Source organism: Fusarium redolens, assembly GCF_020744475.1.
Source record: "Fusarium redolens strain MPI-CAGE-AT-0023 chromosome Unknown BKA55scaffold_42, whole genome shotgun sequence".
Classification (NCBI taxonomy): domain Eukaryota; kingdom Fungi; phylum Ascomycota; class Sordariomycetes; order Hypocreales; family Nectriaceae; genus Fusarium; species Fusarium redolens.
The window spans coordinates 31,953-52,694 of NW_025763705.1; the positions used below are offsets into that span (position 1 = coordinate 31,953).

The following is a 20,742-nucleotide window of genomic DNA, read 5'->3' on the forward strand; positions in this document are numbered from 1 at the left end:
ATATTATATTATAAGTTTTTAGTTTTCTTTAATACCTCCTTAACTAATTACTAAATATCCTTAAGTTACTTATTATATAAACTACTATTAAAGGCCTTAAATAACCCCTTTTCTTTTTTATTTAGCTATATCCCTTTATATAGCTTTCTTTTAAATTCTTAAGCTTTTATTTCTTATATTTAAAAAAGTCTTTATTAATTAAAAGGTTTTTATAAATTAACTATATAAATAACAAAATCTTATAATTAAAAAATATTATCTTAATATAGCTAATAATATCCTTATTAACTAGGCCTCTCTAATATCTATAGCTATTATATATAATATATTACCCTTGCCCTTATTTTACCTAAGAACTTCTTTAATCTTAAGGATTATATTATAGCCTTTAGTTAAATAAGGCTTATTAGGCCTAGGTGCCTGCAGGCTTCTTTAGATAGCAGGTATTATAACAGGGCAGCTATAATGCTGTTAGCAGTTGCGGCCAGAAGTCGGGTCAGGTTGGATGACTTACTGCGTAATGGATAATTGAAGTATGCCTTTTAGGTGGGTTATAGGAAGAAGGTTAGGGCTAGCTGATAGGTAGGTAAGGCTTTTTAGCAAGCATATATGCAGCTAGGTTTAAGCTATAATTAAGGCAGCTAACTATAATAATTTAACTTAATAAAGCTTTACTAGCTATAAGGGTAATAAATATTTAAACTATATTAGATTTTAGAGATGCTTAGATATACCTTTTAAGGCTAAGTTATAAACTTAAAAAAAATATATATATAAATAATAAGGCCCTTGCCTCTAGTTTAAGTATAAATTTTTTAAGTAATATCTTTTTTTTAATTATTATTATTTATACTAGCTTTATATTATAAGTAATTATAGCTTTAGATTATTATATATATTACTTAGTTAATATATTAAGGCTAAAAGCTTAGCTTTTAATTATAGCTAGTATTAATATCCCTATAGTAATTAGCATAACTATAAGAGCTATAATTACTAATATACCTAATAATATTAATACCTAAAAGACTATATATATAGACCTTTACTAGGATTTAGGCTTATTAGAAATATATTATATCCTTAAGGCTTTATTAAGTTACTTCTTATTTTATTATCTTTTAGTAGTATTAATACTAATATTATATCCCTCTACTTATTAGCTATTTTATTTTAATAAATAGCTACCTTATATATTAAAGTTCCTTAGTTTATTTAAATACTTAATAATTTTATAATTATTATAGTTCTAGCTATTATTAGTTATTAAAAACTTAATATATACCTGCTGGACTTTCTAAGTCTCTTAGGGTATTAATATACTAGCTATTTTATTATTCTTTTTAAGGAATATACTATCTTCTGCAAGTATAACTTTACTAACTATAATCTTAAGGGCTAGAATAGCTAGGAGAGACTGCTATATAGTATTGCTGCCTCTATTGCCCTTTTCTTAGGTATTATTACATAGTATATAAAAATAGTAAAGACCTAGTTTATTAAATTACTTAGTAAGTTAATTAAAATATATAGAGACAATATTATAAATAAGTTAACCTTTATAGTTACTGCTATTATATACCTAGTTACTTAGTATTTAAAACTAAAATATTTTAGTAAGTAGATTATAGTTATTACCTTAATAGGGATTAATATATATCCTCTCTGCTTAACTTGCTATTAATTTATATAAAGATATTAGTTTTAATAAGATGTTTCCCCTTAGATTACTATTATAATACTTAGTGCTAGAGATATTAGCCTTATTTAAAGTTAATAACCTAATCTTTATAATATAGTTAGTTATATAACTTATTTTACTAAGGCTAGCTAATTAAAGGTTGTGTTTAATTAGTAGTTTAGCCTTAACCTAATTATTAAAATGTAATAATTTATAATTATATAGTTTTATTCTCTCCTTATATAACTAACTTAGTTTTAATAAAGTATAATTAAAAGAAGATAATGTAAAAGTATAGCTAGGTATAAAGTAACTTTATATAAGCTATTTATTTTACTTCTATATTATAAATATAAATAGATATTTTATTATTATGTTAATTAAAGTTAATTTCCTTTATGTTATATAAAGGCATATTGCTTTTTAAATATTATTTTAAAAAAAACTCCTTAATTATAAATCTTATTAATATATTTAATTAAGTTAAATTTTAACTTAGAGATAAGTATATTTATAAGATATATAAAATTTATTAATATAGCTAAAGCTTAAATAGCTAGTAGCTAGATTTTATTTAAAAGTTTAATAAGCTTATTATTAAATAGGCTTACCTTAACTATATTATAATCCTAGGTATTAATAAGATAAGTGCCTAGATCTAGCTTTCTTATTAGTAACTAAAATCCTATATAAAGTAATAGTTATTGCCTATTATAAAAGAGTTTTAAGATAAACTCCTAGCAGATATAGGCATATAGAGAAAGATCCTTATAGCTACTGCTAATTAAGTATAAAATGCATATACTTTTAAGTTAAAAAATAAAATAAATAGTATTAGAAAGATAGAGCTATTTGGTAATAAGATCAGATATTAGGGCTGCGTTCGGCATTGTATACCCAATGTGAGTTTCGGTAACAAGTTGGCCTCTTTGTTAGAGGAGATGCCTCTATGAGTGCCATAGACAACAACTATTCGTCCTGGCAGAATAACTATTACCAACTTACTAGATAATATTTACTTTCTAATCGAAGGCTAAGACTATTTAGGTATATTTGCTAAAGAGAAGGCCTTATAGTTTAAAGAGTTTAATATACTAGTTACTAGCTAGATAGGCTACCTAATAGAGGATACTATTACTAATAGACTATTTAATATATAAATAGGTTATATCTTAGATTATAAAATCTTTAAAATTTGGATTTTAATTAACTTAAACTATAATAAGAAGATTAAGATATTTTACTAGTAGGGTATAAGTAAGTTTAAGTAAGTTGGTAGAATTTATAAAGGCTATGTTAAGCTTTAAAAGCGGTAGATAGAGATTTATAGACCTGGTAGAGAGATAGGTAATAGTAAAGGCTAAAATAATAGTAGGTAATTAGGGATAAAGGTAAATAATAGAAATAAGCCTAATATATTAAATTAAAATAATAAATTGCTTTTTTAGAGATTTTTTATTTAATTTAATAGTTTTAAAAAGTATAAATATTACTAAATAATTAGATATAAAAGAAAATAATAAAAGAAAATAATAAAAGTAAGTCTAATATAGCTTAATAGAAATAATAAAATATATATATAAATGTTTTATTTATTTATCTCTAATAATCTAATAATATAATAATTATCTTTAAGGTTTTATTTTAATTATATAATATTAATTAGTAATTAATAATAGTAATTTAAGAGATTAAATAAAGTTATATAATTTAAAATAAAATAATTAAATAAAGTTAATTAATTAAACAGCTTAATTAACTTATTAAAGATATATTAAATTTAAGAGAATTTATTCTTTAAGTTTTTATTTAATTATATAATATTAAATTAAAATAAATAATAAAAATTAAAGAAATAAATAATAGTAAAATATTAAAAAAGTTTTTTTTAATTAAATAGCTATATAATATATACTTTATTTTTAAATAAATCTTATTATAAAAAAAATAACTTTTTTATTATTTTAAAAAAAGGTAAATTATAAGATATAAAAAAAATAAATTAGCTAATTTACTATTATAATAAATAATAAGGTAGTAATTAAGTTCTTAATATAAAGATTAAAGTAAATAGCCTTAGGAAGATAAAAATTCCTTTTTAGGATTTAAGGATAGCTTTAAGAAGAGGAATAATAAGAAGTATAGTAAAAAGTAATATAATAAAGGCATAATAAGATATAAAGTAAGGCATAGGTATGCTTTATATTTAAGCTATTAATATTTATATTTTAATTATAAAAAGTAATAAATATTACTAGCTACTAAATATTTAGCTTAATAATTACTTAGCTAAGAAATATATAAGTATTACTATTTTAATAAAATATTAAAGCTTAATTAGCAAAATTGCCCTAGAATTCTCTTTATTTTTTAGCCTCTTATAAGTAATTATGCCAGGTATAAAACTAAAATTAAGGCCTAAAAGTAATAGGTTTACTAGTTAATATTATTAAGGAGAGAATAATATATTATATTTTAATTCTTGCCTTTTTATTTCGCTATTTCCCTTATTATATTTATGGCGTAAATATAAGAGTTAGAAATTGGGTTTTCTACAGGAAGCGGCATTAATAAATTACAGGAAGCGGCAGTGTTAAATTAAGATATCTTTATATTAAAATTAGCTAAAATAAATAGCAGTAAGAAAGAAAAGATGGGTATGGTTTCTAGGCGCTTTAGTAGAGGAAGCTTCTAGTTTATATAAGGATATCCTAGTTAAATCTTTACTAATAGCCTATAATACCTATGCCTAGGGTTTGGAGATTTATAGTAAATAGTAAGACTTATTATAATTCTTTCTTACTTTAAGTATTTTATAGCCTAATATAAAGATAATACTATTAATTAAAAAGCCTTATAATTACTATTTCTTTTACCTTATTAATATAAAAACTTAATTTCTTATAAGTATATTATATAAGTAAATAATTAGGTATATTATTAAAAAGAAATTATATTATAATTATATAGGCCTAGATTATATTAAACCTATTATATTATAATATGCTTTTATAGAGTTATAAAGGGCAATAAGCTAAAAATAGAAGTTATTCTACCAGATTCTCTCTATATTTCCTTTTATACAATAACTTCAGGGCGTGGCTAGCTAGTAACTATTAGGCTAGGCTCGGAGTAACCTATCTATATATAATAGTTATAGCGCAAAGCAGACCAGCCCTGTTATGTTTGCGGTGAGTTGGGGGGAGGTAGAATACCCTAGTATCTCATGAAATTTATTACGGCTAGCGCGGCCGTAGATAAAGTGAGTATTGCAGCTGGTCAGGCAAACTTACCAGTCACTATCCTTGCATGCGGCTGAGGATAGCCCTTGACTCGCATCATAGGGCTGACGCTATACAAGGGAGTACGCAAACTGGTTAATCCCGTAAATTGTACACTTATGCTTCTTATCTGGGTTCTCCTAAACACGCTCCTCTAAAAAGCGATAATAGTATCTAGTAGGTATTACTATCGTTTTGTATTAAGAGAAGAGAAATGGCGCAATAAATTATCTAGGAGGAAGGACTAGCTACTCAGAAGAGCAGGTATTCCTAAATATTTTTCTAAAATCTAACCTGCAATGCTAAATTCCATAAATTATTCTCCGCTTGTGGGCGGAGAGCGTAGCAAATGCTCCACCCTGTTGCTACACCATGCATACCCCTTGTCTTATATCCCCTGCCCGTGGGATGGACCGTCGATGGAAAACTTACCCTGGGTCACTGATCCCCATATCTATTAGGTAATATAATTAATACGAGCAGGGGGCAGCCACGACTTCTTAGGATAAGTTAGGCAAAAGGAAGCTATCTACCGCTAAAAACTATAAAGCTATAAAGCAAGTAACAAAGCATGCAGTGCCGATATGCCAATTATATAAGATGGTGATTTGTAATAATTAATTCTGGGAGGACTTTTCTTACTTTAAATTTATATATATAGGAAAGTGCTGCTAGTATGTATTACTTGTTTTATTAGCCCTATGCCCTTATCGTGACCCTAATGGAGGGTAAGAATGCATGGTTTAGCCCATGTAACTGCGAAATCCACTTGGGGTTTTGGGTCTGCAGCTGTCGCAATTAGGATTTATCACAACGCCGTGGCGGCTCTGGACCGTTCAAGGCCAATATATGGTGGGCACATAAGAAATTAGCGCTGAAACATGGGATATTTGTGTCGCGAGACCTGGTGACACAAGTGATAATGAAATTGGTCGAAAAGCAAATGTGATAGTACGTGCTTCTTTACATATGCTTCGGCGGCAACTGCTATAAGACCATTACTCGACTAAACCTGAAATGAGAAAGATGAGCTTAATTATGGCAAAGGAAGTTGCCATAATGCTGAGGTCCAAAGAATTGGTAAAAACTGGCAATGCGACAGGGATGCCCTGATGGATGTCCTCTTTGCGGCCAGCCTGATATGATCCCTCCTTACATTCCAGCTTCACAGCCTGAGTCCTTAATCACCTGTTACCTATTTTCTTGTTCCAATCAAAAGAGGTCAAATCAGCCTCGCCGTATTGAGGCTTTAAATCTCTCGAGTAAGCAGCCAGAGGCCGTTAGAAGTATAAAAACGAGGGCAGGAAACATCCTCTGTCAATGCATTCTCCTTTCACGGTCTTTATTTCTGGCCTCACTCCTTTTACTTTTTTACTACGATTAACAAACAACTCAATTACTTGCAAACACTATCAAAATAGAGAACAATATTAGTATATAATATACTCCTGTATGGTTTTACTTCCTTTGATAATTATACTAATCGAAACGGAATCTAGCCATAACATCTATACCTACCAGTCCAACAACCACCTTGCCTCGCTCCCCTAACATTAATAACTATTATTACCAACCCCCCAACCAACAAGCTCAATCTGGAGCTTTACCTCAGCCGCAGTTTTTCCCACACAATACGCAGAAGCCATGTCTCAGCAGCCAGGAGTTGTCACACCAGGCATGAACACCACCCAGGTATCCCAGACACCCCACGTAACCTCACAATACAAGACCGCATGTCCGATTGCGACTCTCGGTCGATCTCCCGCCCCGGTGGACTGCCCTAGCTGTGGGCAGCGTGCTTTGACCTCAACCAGCTTTTTAGTTGGCAACACCACGCAGTAAGTTAGGATCCTAAAAGAATGTTAGCTTAGTGCCTGTAGCTAATTATAATCAGCGGGTGGGCTGCTGCCATTTGCTGTCTGTTCTGTTTGGGATGTATTCCGTATCTCATGAACGACGCCAAGGATGTCGAGCACAAATGTGGACAGGTATTGATATCTCCTTGAACTCGATGTCAGTTTTTATCTAACGTAATACAGTGCGGCATTACACTCGCTACTTGGCACCGCAGCGGAACCACTGAGATTCGTTTCCATGGGTAGCCTATCTAAATGCTTGGTAATATACATTGAAGAAGAAGGAGTTACTAGAGTCTAAGGTGAAATTATTATAAATGTTTTATATTTATATTGTGTATCTATTTAACTATAGGCAAAGTATGTAATTGAATGCTTTTAATCCTATTGAGAATTCTTAATATGATACTATTTTCCTTAATTTATACCTTAAAACTATATAAAACTTGTACGCTTTCGTTTAATGTTATCTTATTGCTATTCCTATACAAGTTTACACTTAGTATCGAAGCTATTAAATTTTCGCAATTTTAGAACCTGAGAAGCGCGATCCCAAGCGAAGTTACCATGCCAGGAACCTCCCGATGGTGAAATGGCGTAGGCCCAAGGGCTTAGCTCCTAGTCTCAGCGGCAGACCTCACCAGCAAACTCTAGACTTTGAAGACAACTAGATGAGTCGTTAAAGAATGGTTCCTCGGACACAAGCCTTTAACCTTTGGCGTAGTTACTGATATTAAAGCCTTAGGCGTCCTAAGACATAGACGTTTCGAACTGCTGGACATTGTCTTAACAGTTGAGTACACCATGATCCAGATACAGGTCGTTTTCCTGTATATACCATTTCCAAAGCCCTACGAGTATAAGTTTATCCCTGAATTCCAGCAAGTCCAGTACGACGCCTGAGTTATTTGCAATCTCCTTTAGCCAGGCCAAACAGACTTCCTGTCGAGGGAGGCTTAAGAGGGGTTAATAGAAATTCACCGCCTTCAGCTCAATCATCTTCCGAATCATCTTCTGATGGCAACCCGTTGTCATCTTTGATTGAGGAGTCGGATACATCAAAAGATGAGAAGCCAACTCCATAATCGAATTTAATTCGCGAAGATGCCCTAGTTCGATGTCCCATGGTGCGCGATGAGTGTGGCATAGGATTGGATTTGAGGCCACTATTATCATTAACTCTTGATATTAGATCCTATGATACCCTGGATTGCTGCTCAGAATAGGTGCTTTGCCATGCCTGTGAAATTAGCAATCGAAGGATGCCAGGGTGTATGGCGAGATCGAAACCGGACCCCGTCACGATATTTGCTCTAATAAGACGGAGTCATCCGCTCCCGTCCTACCGTATATCAATTTACGCCAAGCCTTTTCATTTGTCTTGACACCTGGCTTCGATTGTGCGTTGCCTCATCATTTGGCACGATGACCTCAAATTGGAGGTTACAAGGGTTATTTACGAAGGAAAAGTATTATATTTAATATGATGTTGATTGCGACTCGCCTACACGTATGTGATGAGAAGAGGATGTAATGCATTCCGTCTTGTTAGAGTTTAAGAGAGGTTATGTATGTACATTGGCGTAGTTGCCGTACGTTCCGGGTCCCTTGGCGAGCAATTCTGCTCTAAAGAGTAAAGACACAGACAGGTCGGTCAGTATTAACTAATGAAAACAGAGGTAAAATGAAGCCTTCTGTGAAACTCAATCGCCAGCCGTGTATCATCTTAACTAATCACAAGCCGTCGTCAACAAGCAGATGGAAGATCCTAGGGCCTAAAAGTAAAACACTTCTACGTTCGTATTATGGTTTGGTCTACCTTAATAAAGTGGCACCTTGTTTATAATGTAAAATTAATTATAACTCTAGTTTAAATATATTAATTAAACTAGTTAATAAGTATATATTACTAGTATAAATAAGATATCTTATATTAATACACTCTTGAAGAGTAATAATAGCAATATATAATTAAGGATAAAGGCTAATAGTAAAGATAAATCTAATATTTCTTAATAGAAATAATAAATTACTTTTTAAAAGAATGTTTATTTAATTAAATAGTACTAAATAGTAATATATAATAATAATTAAAGGGATTAAATAATATTAAATAGTTATAAATACAGTAATATATAAGCTTAACTAACTTATTAATAATATATTAAAGTTAAAAGAATTTATATTATAGTGGGTTAGTAAAAGTCCTAATATATAGCTAAAATTGGCCTAATAATTTAAATTATATATATAAGTATTAGAATAAAATATAAGAAGGGTTTTATTAGCTTTATAATAATCTAAAATAGTTATATATTAATAAAAATTATAATACTTTTTATTAAATACTTTTTAAATATTTTTAATAAATTAATAAAACATTTACTAAAATTTAAAAATATAAAATTATTTTAATTCTCTTAAAGAATATTAATATATTAGTCTTTTAATAAATTTTATCTTAATATATAAAGGTTAAGCCTTTAAATTATATAATTTATAATTTCTTTATTTTATAATATTCTTATATTATATTAATATTTTAATTTATATATATAAGAAAAAGCTTAAAATCTTTAAATTTTAAGAAATTATAACTTTTTATATCTTTTTTAAACCTTAATATATAATTTTATAAAATATATAATTAATTATTTTTTAATAATTATAGCTATATATCTATTATATTATAATAAACCCCCTGTTTATATTAATAATATACTAATATTATAGCTAATTTGCTTATTTAGTTATATAATCTATCTCGTAACTTATTTAATCCTCTTTTCGCCGCCGACGCTAAATTCACAACTTCAGGTCTTTAACTTCAGGTAACTAAACTTACACAAAACTTAATACATTTTTTCTATTTTCCTAAACCCTGCGACTACCCCACTTCTATCTCAGACGTCGCGGTACGCCGTCCCCCTCGTCTTCACCAGCCGTCGATCAGCTTCATAGCCTTCGTTAGCTCTACCGACTGTTTCTTTATATTATCAAGCCAATATCTATACGGGTTCTTAACCGGAGTCCCCAGTCTAAGGTCCTTGATAAATCCCTCATTACTTACCTCTATAGGCCTTCCTGCTATGAGGGATCGCTCTAGCTTCTGCAGCAGCTTGATCTCCTCCTTAAGGTAGCCTTTAGAGATCGTCAGCTCTTTGCAATGACGACATATAAGCAAGAGGACCTCGCAGCCCAAAGCAGCTCGCCTGATAAGGGTGATGTCATCCTAAAGGCCTTATCGGGTGGCTGCAGGCTTCTTCGGATAGCAGGCATCGTGACGATGCAGCTGTGATGCTGTTAGCGGTTGCGGTCAGAAGTCGGGTCGGATGACTTACTGCGGAAGCGTGATGGGTGATTGAAGCGTGGTATGCAGCAGAGGTCGATGAAAGACCTTTCAGATAGGTTGTAGGAAGAAGGTTAGGGCCAGCTGATGAGCAGGTAAGGCTTTTCAGCTGGCATATATGCAGCTAGGTTTAGGCTGCAATTGAGGCAGCTAACTATGATAATTTGACTTAATGAAGCTTTGCTAGCTATAGGGGTAATAAATATTTAAATTATATTAGATTTTAAAAATACTTAAATATACCTTTTAAGGCTAATTTATAAATTTAAAAAAAAGAAAAATTATATATTATATTAATTAGTATTATATTAAGGTTTATTATATTAGGTATTAATTTATATAATATACCTAAGTCTTTGTATTATTAAGATAAATATATTTTTTAATTACTTTTATTAGTAATAAATATAACTAAAAGACTAATACTTATTATATTAAATAGAAATTAAGTTTTTTATACTTAGTTAATTAAAAAGAAACCTCTTATTTATTAATAAAGTTTATAGTAAGTTATAAGAAGGTTATTATTATAATTCTAGCAGTTATATTATATATACCTTATATTTTCCTTCTAATTACAGACAGTCACTATATACTAAGGGATCCTATAAGTAATCGCCAAGACCCGGTCACCAGGACCTAACCAGAAATACCAGTAATTCCCAGGAATTACTAGTAACCCTAAGAATTACTTAATAACTGCCTGCCTAGGTAGTAATTATATTTAAGTATATAGAAATATATTTATTAGTACCTTTATAGAACCTAGCATACTAGCTATTAATAAAGTATCTTTATATTAATAAGCCTAATATATATTACTTTATTATTAAGAGATATAATACCTTGCAACCGCTTAGCATCACGCCCTACGCAACCTGTAAACATTAACCTAGTATGGACTACTTTACTGTTTGGAAACCCTAACTATTACAGTTATAGATATCTAGCTAAGTGAATTAATTAACTAAATATAATAAGCTAAAGCGCTAATCTTAGATATATCCCCAGGTGCCCTATTACTGGTTTAAATGCTGTAAGTACTTGCTAGTCATTCTGCACTACTAGTATTACTACTAATAGAGTAGTAAGGATATATATTATAACTATTATATACTGCAGGGTAATCCTAATTCCTAAAGTAAGGCATAATATATAGCTTATTATAAAACTAGCTCTTACTATATATAGGCAGTCTTTATTAAATATTTGCTAAATTAATACCTAGATTCTACCTTAGATTTATTTGGCAGGTTATTAATAAGAGAGCTAAGAGATCTTACCCCTTAATAATAAATAAGATTCTATTAAAAATAAAGATATTTTAGAAGATATATCTTTATTCCTCCTCTTCTAGCTAGTTTTGTGGTTTTAGTAGTAATAAGCTATTTAATAATAATCCTCTCTTACTTTTATATACTTTAGATTTAATAAATAATCTTATATATTTAACTAATTTTATTAAAGTTTTAATAATAGGCTAGGCTTTTTCTAAGTTACTATTTCTAATTTAAATATTTAATAAAAGTATTATTAAAATTAAGGTATATAATATACTTTTATAAATATAATTACAATAAGTGCTTATAAGTTCTTTATTCTTAGACCCTTTATTATACCTATTATTATGCTTATTAATAGTTTTAATATCTTGCTATTAATAAAAGTAGTATTTAGTAGTTTATTATTAATCTTAATATAGTATAATAAGGCTATTATTATTACCTTAAGTATAATTATTATTTATTACTTAATATCTTTCTAAATATATTTATAAAACCCTCTAATAATTATTATTAAGATTTATAGCTAGATACTATTAAAATATACCTTAAGTAGTTTATTTAAATAGTCCTAGATATTATTAATTCTGTAAGATAAGGCTTAATAAGTTTATTACTAGGTAATATCTTTATTATTAAATTAATATTACTTTTTTCCGCAAAAGATAGAGGGGTGATCAAGGCCAAACAAGTCGTCATGACTACAAATGCCTATACTGCCGCTCTTCTTCCCGAGTATGAGGGCAAGATCGTCCCGTACCGAGCGATTTGCAGCCGAATTACGGCCCCCGGAAGGCCGCCATTACTAAATAACTCCTATACCTTGCGCTTCAATGACTGGGATTTTGACTATCTGGTCCCAAGGCCAGATGGAAGCATCATCGTTGGGGTTGCCCGCCAGGCATATATCAGGCATCTGGAAGACTGGTATGGAAATACTAATGATAGGGAATTAATTGAGAGAGCACGATATTACTTTAATGGATATATGCAAAGGCATTTTCACGGCTGGGAAAACAGTGGCGCTCGTGTTGATGATATCTGGACGGGAGTGAGCTTTTTCCCTTATGATAGCCTCTGCCACCTACCTGGCTAACCACATTTACAGTAATGGGTTATTCTTCTGACCGTATTCCCCGTGTTGGCCCCATTCCTGGCCGTCCCGGAATGTTTATTATGGGTGGGTTTACAGGTCATGGCATGCCCCAAGTATTTCTCTGCGCAAAGGGACTGGCCGACATCGTGCTTCACAACGCAAGATTTGAGGCAACGGGTATTCTAAGAATATTTGAAGAGTCAAAGACACGCCTACAAGATAAGAGGGATCGGATTCTGCAAATGTACAAGGAACCGCTGGAAAGGTTTGAATCCAGACTCTGAAAAGACTGAAGACAGTACATTTGCCAGCTGTGGGAGAGAAGAAGATTAGTTCCTAGAAATCTAAGAGCTTAGCTGCGAAACACATCTGTAATAGAATCAATTTCAAAATGGATATAAACTGAGATTCAACTAGTTGCTTTGTGAACACTTATGAGTTGTTTCAAGGCGCTTGTTATCGCTGTTGATAGAAAATCCGAACTCAAGCCTTAGAAACATCTGCATGGAGAAACAAGTAGACTACTGATTTATTAGTCAGCTCCGAGAATTAGCAGAGGATCTCGTCAAGTCCCTCGAGAATCCAGAACGGCGGTTTTTATCCCTGCTGATATCACGAACTGGAAACAGATGGTTTCGTTATTTGAGAAGACAATTGTCAAATTCGGCAAGTTGGACATGGTCGTCGCCAATGCCGGCATCATGGAGAGTATAAAGGTACTAGACATAGAGCTGGATGAAGATGGTCTTCCAGTGGAATCAAATGAGACTCTCAGGGTCTTTGACGTCAATCTCAAGGGAGCAATGAGCAACGAATAGTAAGTCTCACGATAGATGTGCTTAGGGCAACTTAAGTTGACCATTTCCAGCCTTGAGGCTAGGCCTTCACTACCTGAGCAGAAATCCCCTGACCGATAATGCCTCCCGAGGCTCTATCATGTTGGTAACTTCGACCTCGGGCTATTTTGGTACCACAGGAAATGCTGCCTATATCGCCTCGAAGCACGGAGTAGTTGGTTTGCTGAGAGGCTCTCAGCAGAGAGCAACAGAGAAGCAGATCAGGGTTAACTCAATCGCCCCTTGCTTCACTCCAACGTTCATAACTGCAGGTCTGTGTGATGGTATCGAACAGGCCGGGATAGAGTCTAACACGCCAGAAATGGTTGGAGAAGCCATTCCTTTCGCGGCCGTGGATGAGACGAGACGTGGAACGTCTTGCTTGGTACGCCATAACCCCCGAGATAATACAAAGGGAAAGCTTTACTAACGCTGATTATTAGGTTGCGGGCAAGTATATTCGCGAACTGGAGCACACGCGCAATTCGCTTATGGGCGAGTGGCTTAGAGAGGATTTGTTTGAAAAGTTAGGGTTTCTAGGACGATATTTGACTAGCATAGGAGGATTCCGCCTTCCTCCTTCGCCACCGTCGTAACAATGTATTGAAGAAGTAATCAAGATGGGTTACTGTTGCTAAGATTCGCGATTGTCATGTATGAATGAGATATGTTCCTGTCAGAACTTGTGAATCCCTCAAGCTATCAATCCCACAAGGCCCGAAGCGCAGCCAGATTGCCTTGCTTAGAGACTGGCGCTTGAACACGAGAGGTGGCATAACATGCTGACTGAGCAGAATGCTCAGAAAAATACATGCATGCTTCTCTATAAACTTCAAACTAATTGTGTAGCAAGACTATGATACTCTATCTCTTGCCCATACCCACCACGTCGGTGAATCCCAAATGTAGGCAGCTGGCTGATCCTTCTGCTGGTTAGCTCTTCATTCTGAGCCGCCAAACCAACATCCTTACGAAATACCCTGGTCCGGGGAATTTTGCTACCTCCGAAGGCGTTATGTGCTGTGGCACTTAAAGGGACAGTGGCTGAGGAAGCGGCATTTGGGGTTGGTTGTGGGGGGTGGCCTGTCATAGGTGACCCACGTTAGGGCATATGTAGACTTGCTACGACGAATTACATAGACCCTAAAGGCAAACAAGGTTTGATGAATAAGTTGTTTTTTACTTACCTAATTTAGACAGGATACGAGACTTGTAGCCACGTGAGATTCCATGTTTCTCATCGTCAATATAATTGTGAAGTATAAATCCATCAGAGGCCTACTCCAAAAAGGCGAGAAGAAATAACTTCAAATGCAAAATCATCATGTCTCTTAAATCCATTACCTCAGTTCTTGGCGCGATACTGTGTGCTCGACTAGTGAGCAGCGCGGCTGTGACATCCAGCAAAGCTCCCGTCGTTAACACTCTCAACGGCTCTTATGTCGGACTTCACAACTCAGTATATAATCAAGACATTTTTCTTGGAGTCCCTTATGCGCAGCCACCTGTTGGAGACCTGCGCTTTGCCACTCCTCGTAGTTTGAAAACTACTTGGTCGGGACTTCGAAACGCAACCGAATATGGCTACTCTTGTGTCGGTTACGGCGAGGACAGCGAAATTTCGGCAAAGAACCGTACAAGCGAGAATTGTTTGTTTCTCAACATAGCTCGCCCAGCAGGCATCGGGTCGACGCCCCTGCCAGTTGCAGTTTTTATTCATGGGTAAGTCTGATTGTTTTAATGGATTGATTCCTACAAGCTAATTGGAAATAGCGGTGGTTGGTCATACGGAAGCGGTGCACAAGGATATTATAATGTATCTTCCCTCGTTGAGCGTTCCATACAGATTCAACAACTGATTATTGCTATTACAATTAATTATCGGCTGGCGGGCTGGGGCTGGCTCTATTCAGATGAGATAGTTAAAGAAGGCTCGACAAATGCTGGACTGAGGGATCAAAGGTCAGTATCTAAATGCAGCATGTTGTGCCTCGATTAACAGGCAACAGGCTGGCTTTACATTGGGTAAGGGAGAACATCGCAGCATTTGGCGGTGATCCCTCCAAGATAACTATCTTTGGGGAAAGCGCGTAAGCACTTATCCCGAGTGTCTCGTGCTTACGCCTTGTTGATCAACTTACAATCTCCAGGGGGTCTTATTCGGTCTCTTCTCACTTATTCGCGTACAATGGCCGTGACGATGGACTGTTCCACGCAGCAATAGGACAGTCAGCATCGGTAGCAGGAATAGGCCCATGGGAGCCGAGTATTGGTAAGAACCATGATTTGATGATGACACAACTGTCACACTAACTCACATAAGAAAGGGCATCCCTCGCTAGAGCAAATATTACTAAAACCATATGTCCTGAGGCCACCGACAAGCTTGCATGTCTGCGGAAGGCTGATTTTGAGACCTTGAATAACACAATCAATGCAACACTAAGTCTCCCATTTGCAGCAATCATATATGGTCCAGTGGTTGATGGGGATATTGTTGCTAGACCCCGTTTAGAGCAATTGCGAGATGGCAGTTTTGTTAAGGTTCCTTTGCTCCTTGGCACTAACAACGACGAAGCAGGATACTACACACCTCTGGGGATTAATACGGAACACGAACTTCACGAAGTTCTCGTGACTGAGACCGTGGGCCTGAACTTCACCCAAGCTACGGAAATCATGTCACGATACAAGTATTCGGATCCAGACCTAGCGTCCCCAGAAGTCTTGAACGCCGAACTCAATACCACGGTGGGAATTATGTATAAGCGCGCAAATACAATCTTGACTGATGTGGTGTTCAAAGCACCAACTCATTACGGGGCTCAACTATGGCAGAAGCATAGTAGCAATATCTACGTTTATAATGCCAATACCACTCTTAGTGTCGGCCCCAACTACTTTGGATCGGCTCATGGTTTTGATCTGGCATATATGTTCTACAATGTTAATGGAACAGGTTGGGAGGGAGGCGAAACCCTTTTTCTAGGTGGTAATCCGTTCGCTGGCAGGCCACAATCTTACCTTGACCTCGCAGCAGTGATGAGCGGTTTGTGGGTGGGATGTATGAACACTGGTATCCCCTCCTATAGCAAGCGTGAGTCATTACCTTTTCACATAACCTATTTTACTTCATCCCTTGCCAGAATTACTCTAATACTCGATTAGAGCCTGTGCCAGCATGGCCTGTACATAAGGGGCAAGATCCTTCGATCATGATTTTTGATGCCCAGCCTGGTTACTTGAACACGAGAATTGGAAAGGAATCACGTACTTCGCAGCTAGATTTTGTAGCCTCCTAGTTATACTAGTTTAAGCAATTACTTACAGCACGACTTAACAACAGATAGGAGTACGCTTAACATATCAATCTAGTAAGACATTTTCCCAAATATCTTAAATCCATTTAGCATATTATACTAACAAACGTGATAAGCCAGTTGCTTAAGAGAGAAACTACGACTAAAACGCTTGAAACATCTAATTGAGTTAAGGTACTTATCATGCTCTTTAATATCGTAGTGAATACTTGGAATATTCTCGTATTATAACTAAACCTGTCGTATATTACATAACTTTTCCGTAAAATATATAAACCTTCTCTAAATGATACGGAGGCGGCTCTTAAGGATTTTTGTCACGTCTATCGTTAGGTGTCACTGATGTAACTGCTGAGCTGTTGGGTAGTGAGCCGTCGTGCTCCCCATTAACATCGGAATCCCCTCAGTCGGTTGCTGTTCCTAATTTCCTCTTCACTCTAGAGCTAAAGGGGGTTAGTGGATTCTACTCGCGGTAGTAGATAGGGGTACCTCGCTTCTGGGCTCAAATAGACAAGTAATTAGTGGCGCTTAAACTTGAAAACCAGTTTGGTGGAATACCAAATGACAACGTAAGTAAAACTTACTCAGAAATTTTTTAGGTGTGATACTTCCCTGTTTATGCCACTGGATCATCACATACTCTAATGAAAACTCCTCGAAAGGAAATATAGGTTTACCTGACACCACTGACGATATCTTTATGATGTCTCACAAGGAGAGGTTAAGACAAACGGCGCTGGAAGCATCATGGCAGGATTAAGTACTTGAAGATAAATATTCCTAGCTTACTCCCATCCCCTGAGTCATGATACGCCTCTGACACAGTCACGCCAGGGTGTTAAACCGTGACGTAAGAACACCTCCCTCTCCTCCACCCACAACGCGCACTTTTATCTCAATCTTGGCTATAAATTGTCCATAGCTATCTCCTCTCACGACACAATGCTATCATTATCATTTGTTTTCACTGTTAAGCTGCTTTCAGAATTTGACAATCCTTGACTCAGTTAATCTTTGGCGTCACGAAAATCGCTCTTATGGGTAGGGGAGCTGTCGGCTTGGCCTTCGCTAAGTAACTTTCGCAGTTGACAGATCAAATCGTGATGCTTACTTGACCGATTAAGCCTGGCCTCCAAGACCTTAAGTTAGAAGTTAGGCTTACGTACTATTCCGTTTACAGCCTCCTTCGACAACTCAACGATAGCGATGCGGTTATCTCGACACTAAGTGGACCGAATGATTTCTACATCTCATCTCATAGCAACATCCTGGAGTCTTGCAAACAGTCTTCGCGATGTAAATACTCTAATCCATCCGAATGGAATATTAACATCGAGGATTCCCCTGACCAGCCTATACTTAACTCTGCAACGCATAAGGTGGTACGAAACAAACTAAGGCCCCGGTCAGACGTAAAGTGGACGATGATTGCGTATGCCTGGTAATACTTGAAGAGTAGTAAGCTGAGAAGTCTCGAAATGCCTATAATTCTACCCCTAACCCTAGCAGATACGGGTAGTTTCTCGACTGCAATAGCGTCGTCAAGGCCGTTGAAACTGGCAAAAGCCCATGTCTGGAGATTCTTGGCCAAGTTCCCCGCTAGCTATGTTAGAATAGATGGCAATACATGTTTCAGAGCATCTTTCTTAGGTACTCCATCACATGATCGGGCAGGGCTCTGTAGCTCTCCAATCTTCCTCCTATGACAAGATCCTCTAAAGTTGCTTTCTTGTAGTCCTTAACTTCCCATAAATCATCGGGAAGCATCTTCATCATTTCTCCCGTTCCCCAGATCTTGCGGCAATAGGACGGGACAGCGAGATTACTCTCCTTGCTGAGACAATCCTCGATCGTTCGGTTAATTTCCTCTAAGCTTCGTGTCGCAATAGAGGGCTCTTTGCCGTTCTTCTCTTTCATGATCGCAGCAATTTCCATGCCTGTTGGTGCAAGCTCCGACAAAGTGAAGGTCCGGTTCTGTATAGTGTGAATAGGTCTGGTGGTAAATATGTCGACGTACGCAGCTGCTACGTAGTCCTTGGTGCTACAAGGAATTAGTTTAATTATACTAAAGGAATTCTCTAGATGAGAAGGAGTCTTTGGGTAAAATGCTACGCACCACATAGTAACTCTCTCCCTAACGGAGTTGCCAGTGTGGACCAGTATGTTGTTCTGCAAATCAATACCCACCGCCCTAACATTTGTGAAAGTCAGTTACGGATAAACATCGTGAGTGGTATTTTGATGACTGACGGCGTGCTCAAGGTGAATTCAGCAAAGTTTCCTACGTGGATAACAGAGGTTGGAATTCCAGCATCCTTAGAAGCCTTTTCGACTCTCGCTTTTGCCTTCATACAGGGCATGCGCATTCCCTGCTCACAATATCGCAGACAGAAGTCCGAAGGAGAGAAAAGCTGGACATTGGTCCTAGGGATGGCTTTCACAAAGCCATACTGTCTGTCGGTACCCTCGTCTCCAACAAAAGAACTGGGAAGTCCATTAGCATAGATTCGAAAAGGTACAGATGTTCAGTGGGTCTGACTGACATCACAATGTCTATGTCTTGCAAGGCGCCAACCAAAGCGTCTTCGTCAAGAACGTCGACTTCAATCTTTCTCACGTGATCAGGGAGATTGGAAGTATCCGAACTAGGGCGATGCAAAACAGTAATTGGCGCTCCCGAGGCAATTAGAGCAGGAACAACTCGAGAGCCAACGAATCCACGGTGACCATAGACAGCAATACGGTTGAAAGCCATGATTGGAAAGACAAGAAATGCTTGGCAAAGATTGTTCAATCGGTGTAGAAAGCTGTTGGGATAGGGCCGGTTTGAAAACTTGTGTCAAGACTAGAATTTCGAGCTCTGAAATATGATCTTATATAACTCCCGACAAAAAACCTGCGGGTTTCAAAGAAATGAGAGTAAGTCACCATCCCACATTGTAAAATGATTATCGTACACTATAATTTCGAGCCCGCTTCGCAAAGGCCCGCTTCCACCGCAACGCGGACCCCGGCCGCAGCTCACAGATCCGACAAGACCGACAGGTTTTTTGTAGTGCCTGTTACTCTCTTGCTCACGAGACTAACTTACTATGTTATTGGAGAAGACCTAGCTAGAGGTTACGTAAACCAGATCGAGCTTACAAAGCATTACATTTATTCCCGGGTTATCCATATGACGACCTGACTCAGAGAACCTTCAGCTCCGAAAAAGACCAACAAGTAGGTTTGCAATCTGGCCCAAGGAGGAAAATGGCTTGTAAGTCTAGATTTGGTGGAGTCGCTTTACGTAATAGGGATCGTCGCTTCACAAGGGCACTGGAAAATATCCACGGAAAAAAAGTTTCCTATCTGGGCCATTTCGCGAGGTTGTGGGGCCAATGATGGGCTTAGGGTGTGGGGCTTTGTGGGAAAAACTGGGCCGTTAAGATCTCATCTAGAGCAAACATTACCTCCTGTCACTTATAGGCACTAGTACGCATCCTTGTTAAACAGCACAGAGCCCCTATTTGTCTAATAAGATACAATCTGATGGAATCCGGACACTTCTAAACCCAAGCCTTGGAAAAAAGCCTGTTTGTTGCTGTTATTGGTGACTTTATGTAGTAAAGAGGGACAGAGTGTGTATGATTTGGCCGCATCGCGTCACATGTCGCTGCGGTCTTATACATAATCGAGTTAGACCGTTGGGTCAGAGAGGGCCCTGCCCGCGCCCCCATGTAGGGACGCAAAGTGTCTGTATATTGCAGTGGTTCTCTATACATAGGGAAGGTGTTTTCATCTCATGGTACTTGTCGAATGCGCCGTACGTGAGGGAAAGGACATTTCGATCGACAGTTTCATGTTCCCTAATAGGCCCTAGCAGTAACCTCGAAGCCAAGAATGTAAGGTCAGGGAAAGCGTGTAGTGAGAAAGAAAATACACCATTCGCGATGGTCTTATTAGTGCACTTGAAAACCGAAGCAATCAAATACACGTTATTTACATGTATTCTACAGAGCTTACATTATCTACTATTGACCATGTTGCCAAATTTAGAA

The 20,742-nt window shown here is 36.0% G+C and overlaps 5 protein-coding genes across 5 annotated transcripts; 4 read left to right on the plus strand and 1 right to left on the minus strand.

Annotated features, from left to right (window-relative positions):
- Positions 1 to 6,300: 6,300 nt before the first annotated feature.
- Positions 6,301 to 7,064, plus strand: BKA55DRAFT_657966 (LITAF-like zinc ribbon domain-containing protein; the record flags this gene model as incomplete). Its single annotated transcript, XM_046197501.1, has 3 exons — positions 6,301 to 6,800; positions 6,857 to 6,950; positions 7,002 to 7,064. The coding sequence occupies exons 1-3, from the start codon at positions 6,607 to 6,609 to the stop codon at positions 7,062 to 7,064; spliced, it is 351 nt and encodes a 116-aa protein (XP_046040828.1). The 5' UTR covers positions 6,301 to 6,606.
- Positions 7,065 to 12,117: 5,053 nt separating this feature from the next.
- On the plus strand, positions 12,118 to 12,830 carry BKA55DRAFT_531041 (FAD dependent oxidoreductase; the record flags this gene model as incomplete). The annotated part of the gene is made up of 2 exons (XM_046189193.1): positions 12,118 to 12,501; positions 12,525 to 12,830. Coding segments are annotated over 2 exons (690 nt in total), but the record flags the coding sequence as incomplete, so codon positions are not given.
- An 874-nt stretch (positions 12,831 to 13,704) lies between these two features.
- BKA55DRAFT_698699 (uncharacterized protein) lies at positions 13,705 to 13,978 on the plus strand (the record flags this gene model as incomplete). The annotated part of the gene is made up of 2 exons (XM_046200541.1): positions 13,705 to 13,767; positions 13,826 to 13,978. The coding sequence occupies 2 exons, from the start codon at positions 13,705 to 13,707 to the stop codon at positions 13,976 to 13,978; spliced, it is 216 nt and encodes a 71-aa protein (XP_046040830.1).
- A 728-nt stretch (positions 13,979 to 14,706) lies between these two features.
- Positions 14,707 to 16,550, plus strand: BKA55DRAFT_531030 (carboxylesterase family protein; the record flags this gene model as incomplete). Its single annotated transcript, XM_046189192.1, has 5 exons — positions 14,707 to 15,104; positions 15,156 to 15,344; positions 15,392 to 15,472; positions 15,533 to 15,654; positions 15,727 to 16,550. The coding sequence occupies 5 exons, from the start codon at positions 14,707 to 14,709 to the stop codon at positions 16,548 to 16,550; spliced, it is 1,614 nt and encodes a 537-aa protein (XP_046040831.1).
- A 1,784-nt stretch (positions 16,551 to 18,334) lies between these two features.
- BKA55DRAFT_531054 (uncharacterized protein) lies at positions 18,335 to 19,457 on the minus strand (the record flags this gene model as incomplete). Its single annotated transcript, XM_046189196.1, has 3 exons — positions 18,335 to 18,893; positions 18,953 to 19,186; positions 19,246 to 19,457. 3 exons carry the CDS (start codon positions 19,455 to 19,457, stop codon positions 18,335 to 18,337), a joined length of 1,005 nt encoding a protein of 334 aa, XP_046040832.1.
- Positions 19,458 to 20,742: the final 1,285 nt, after the last annotated feature.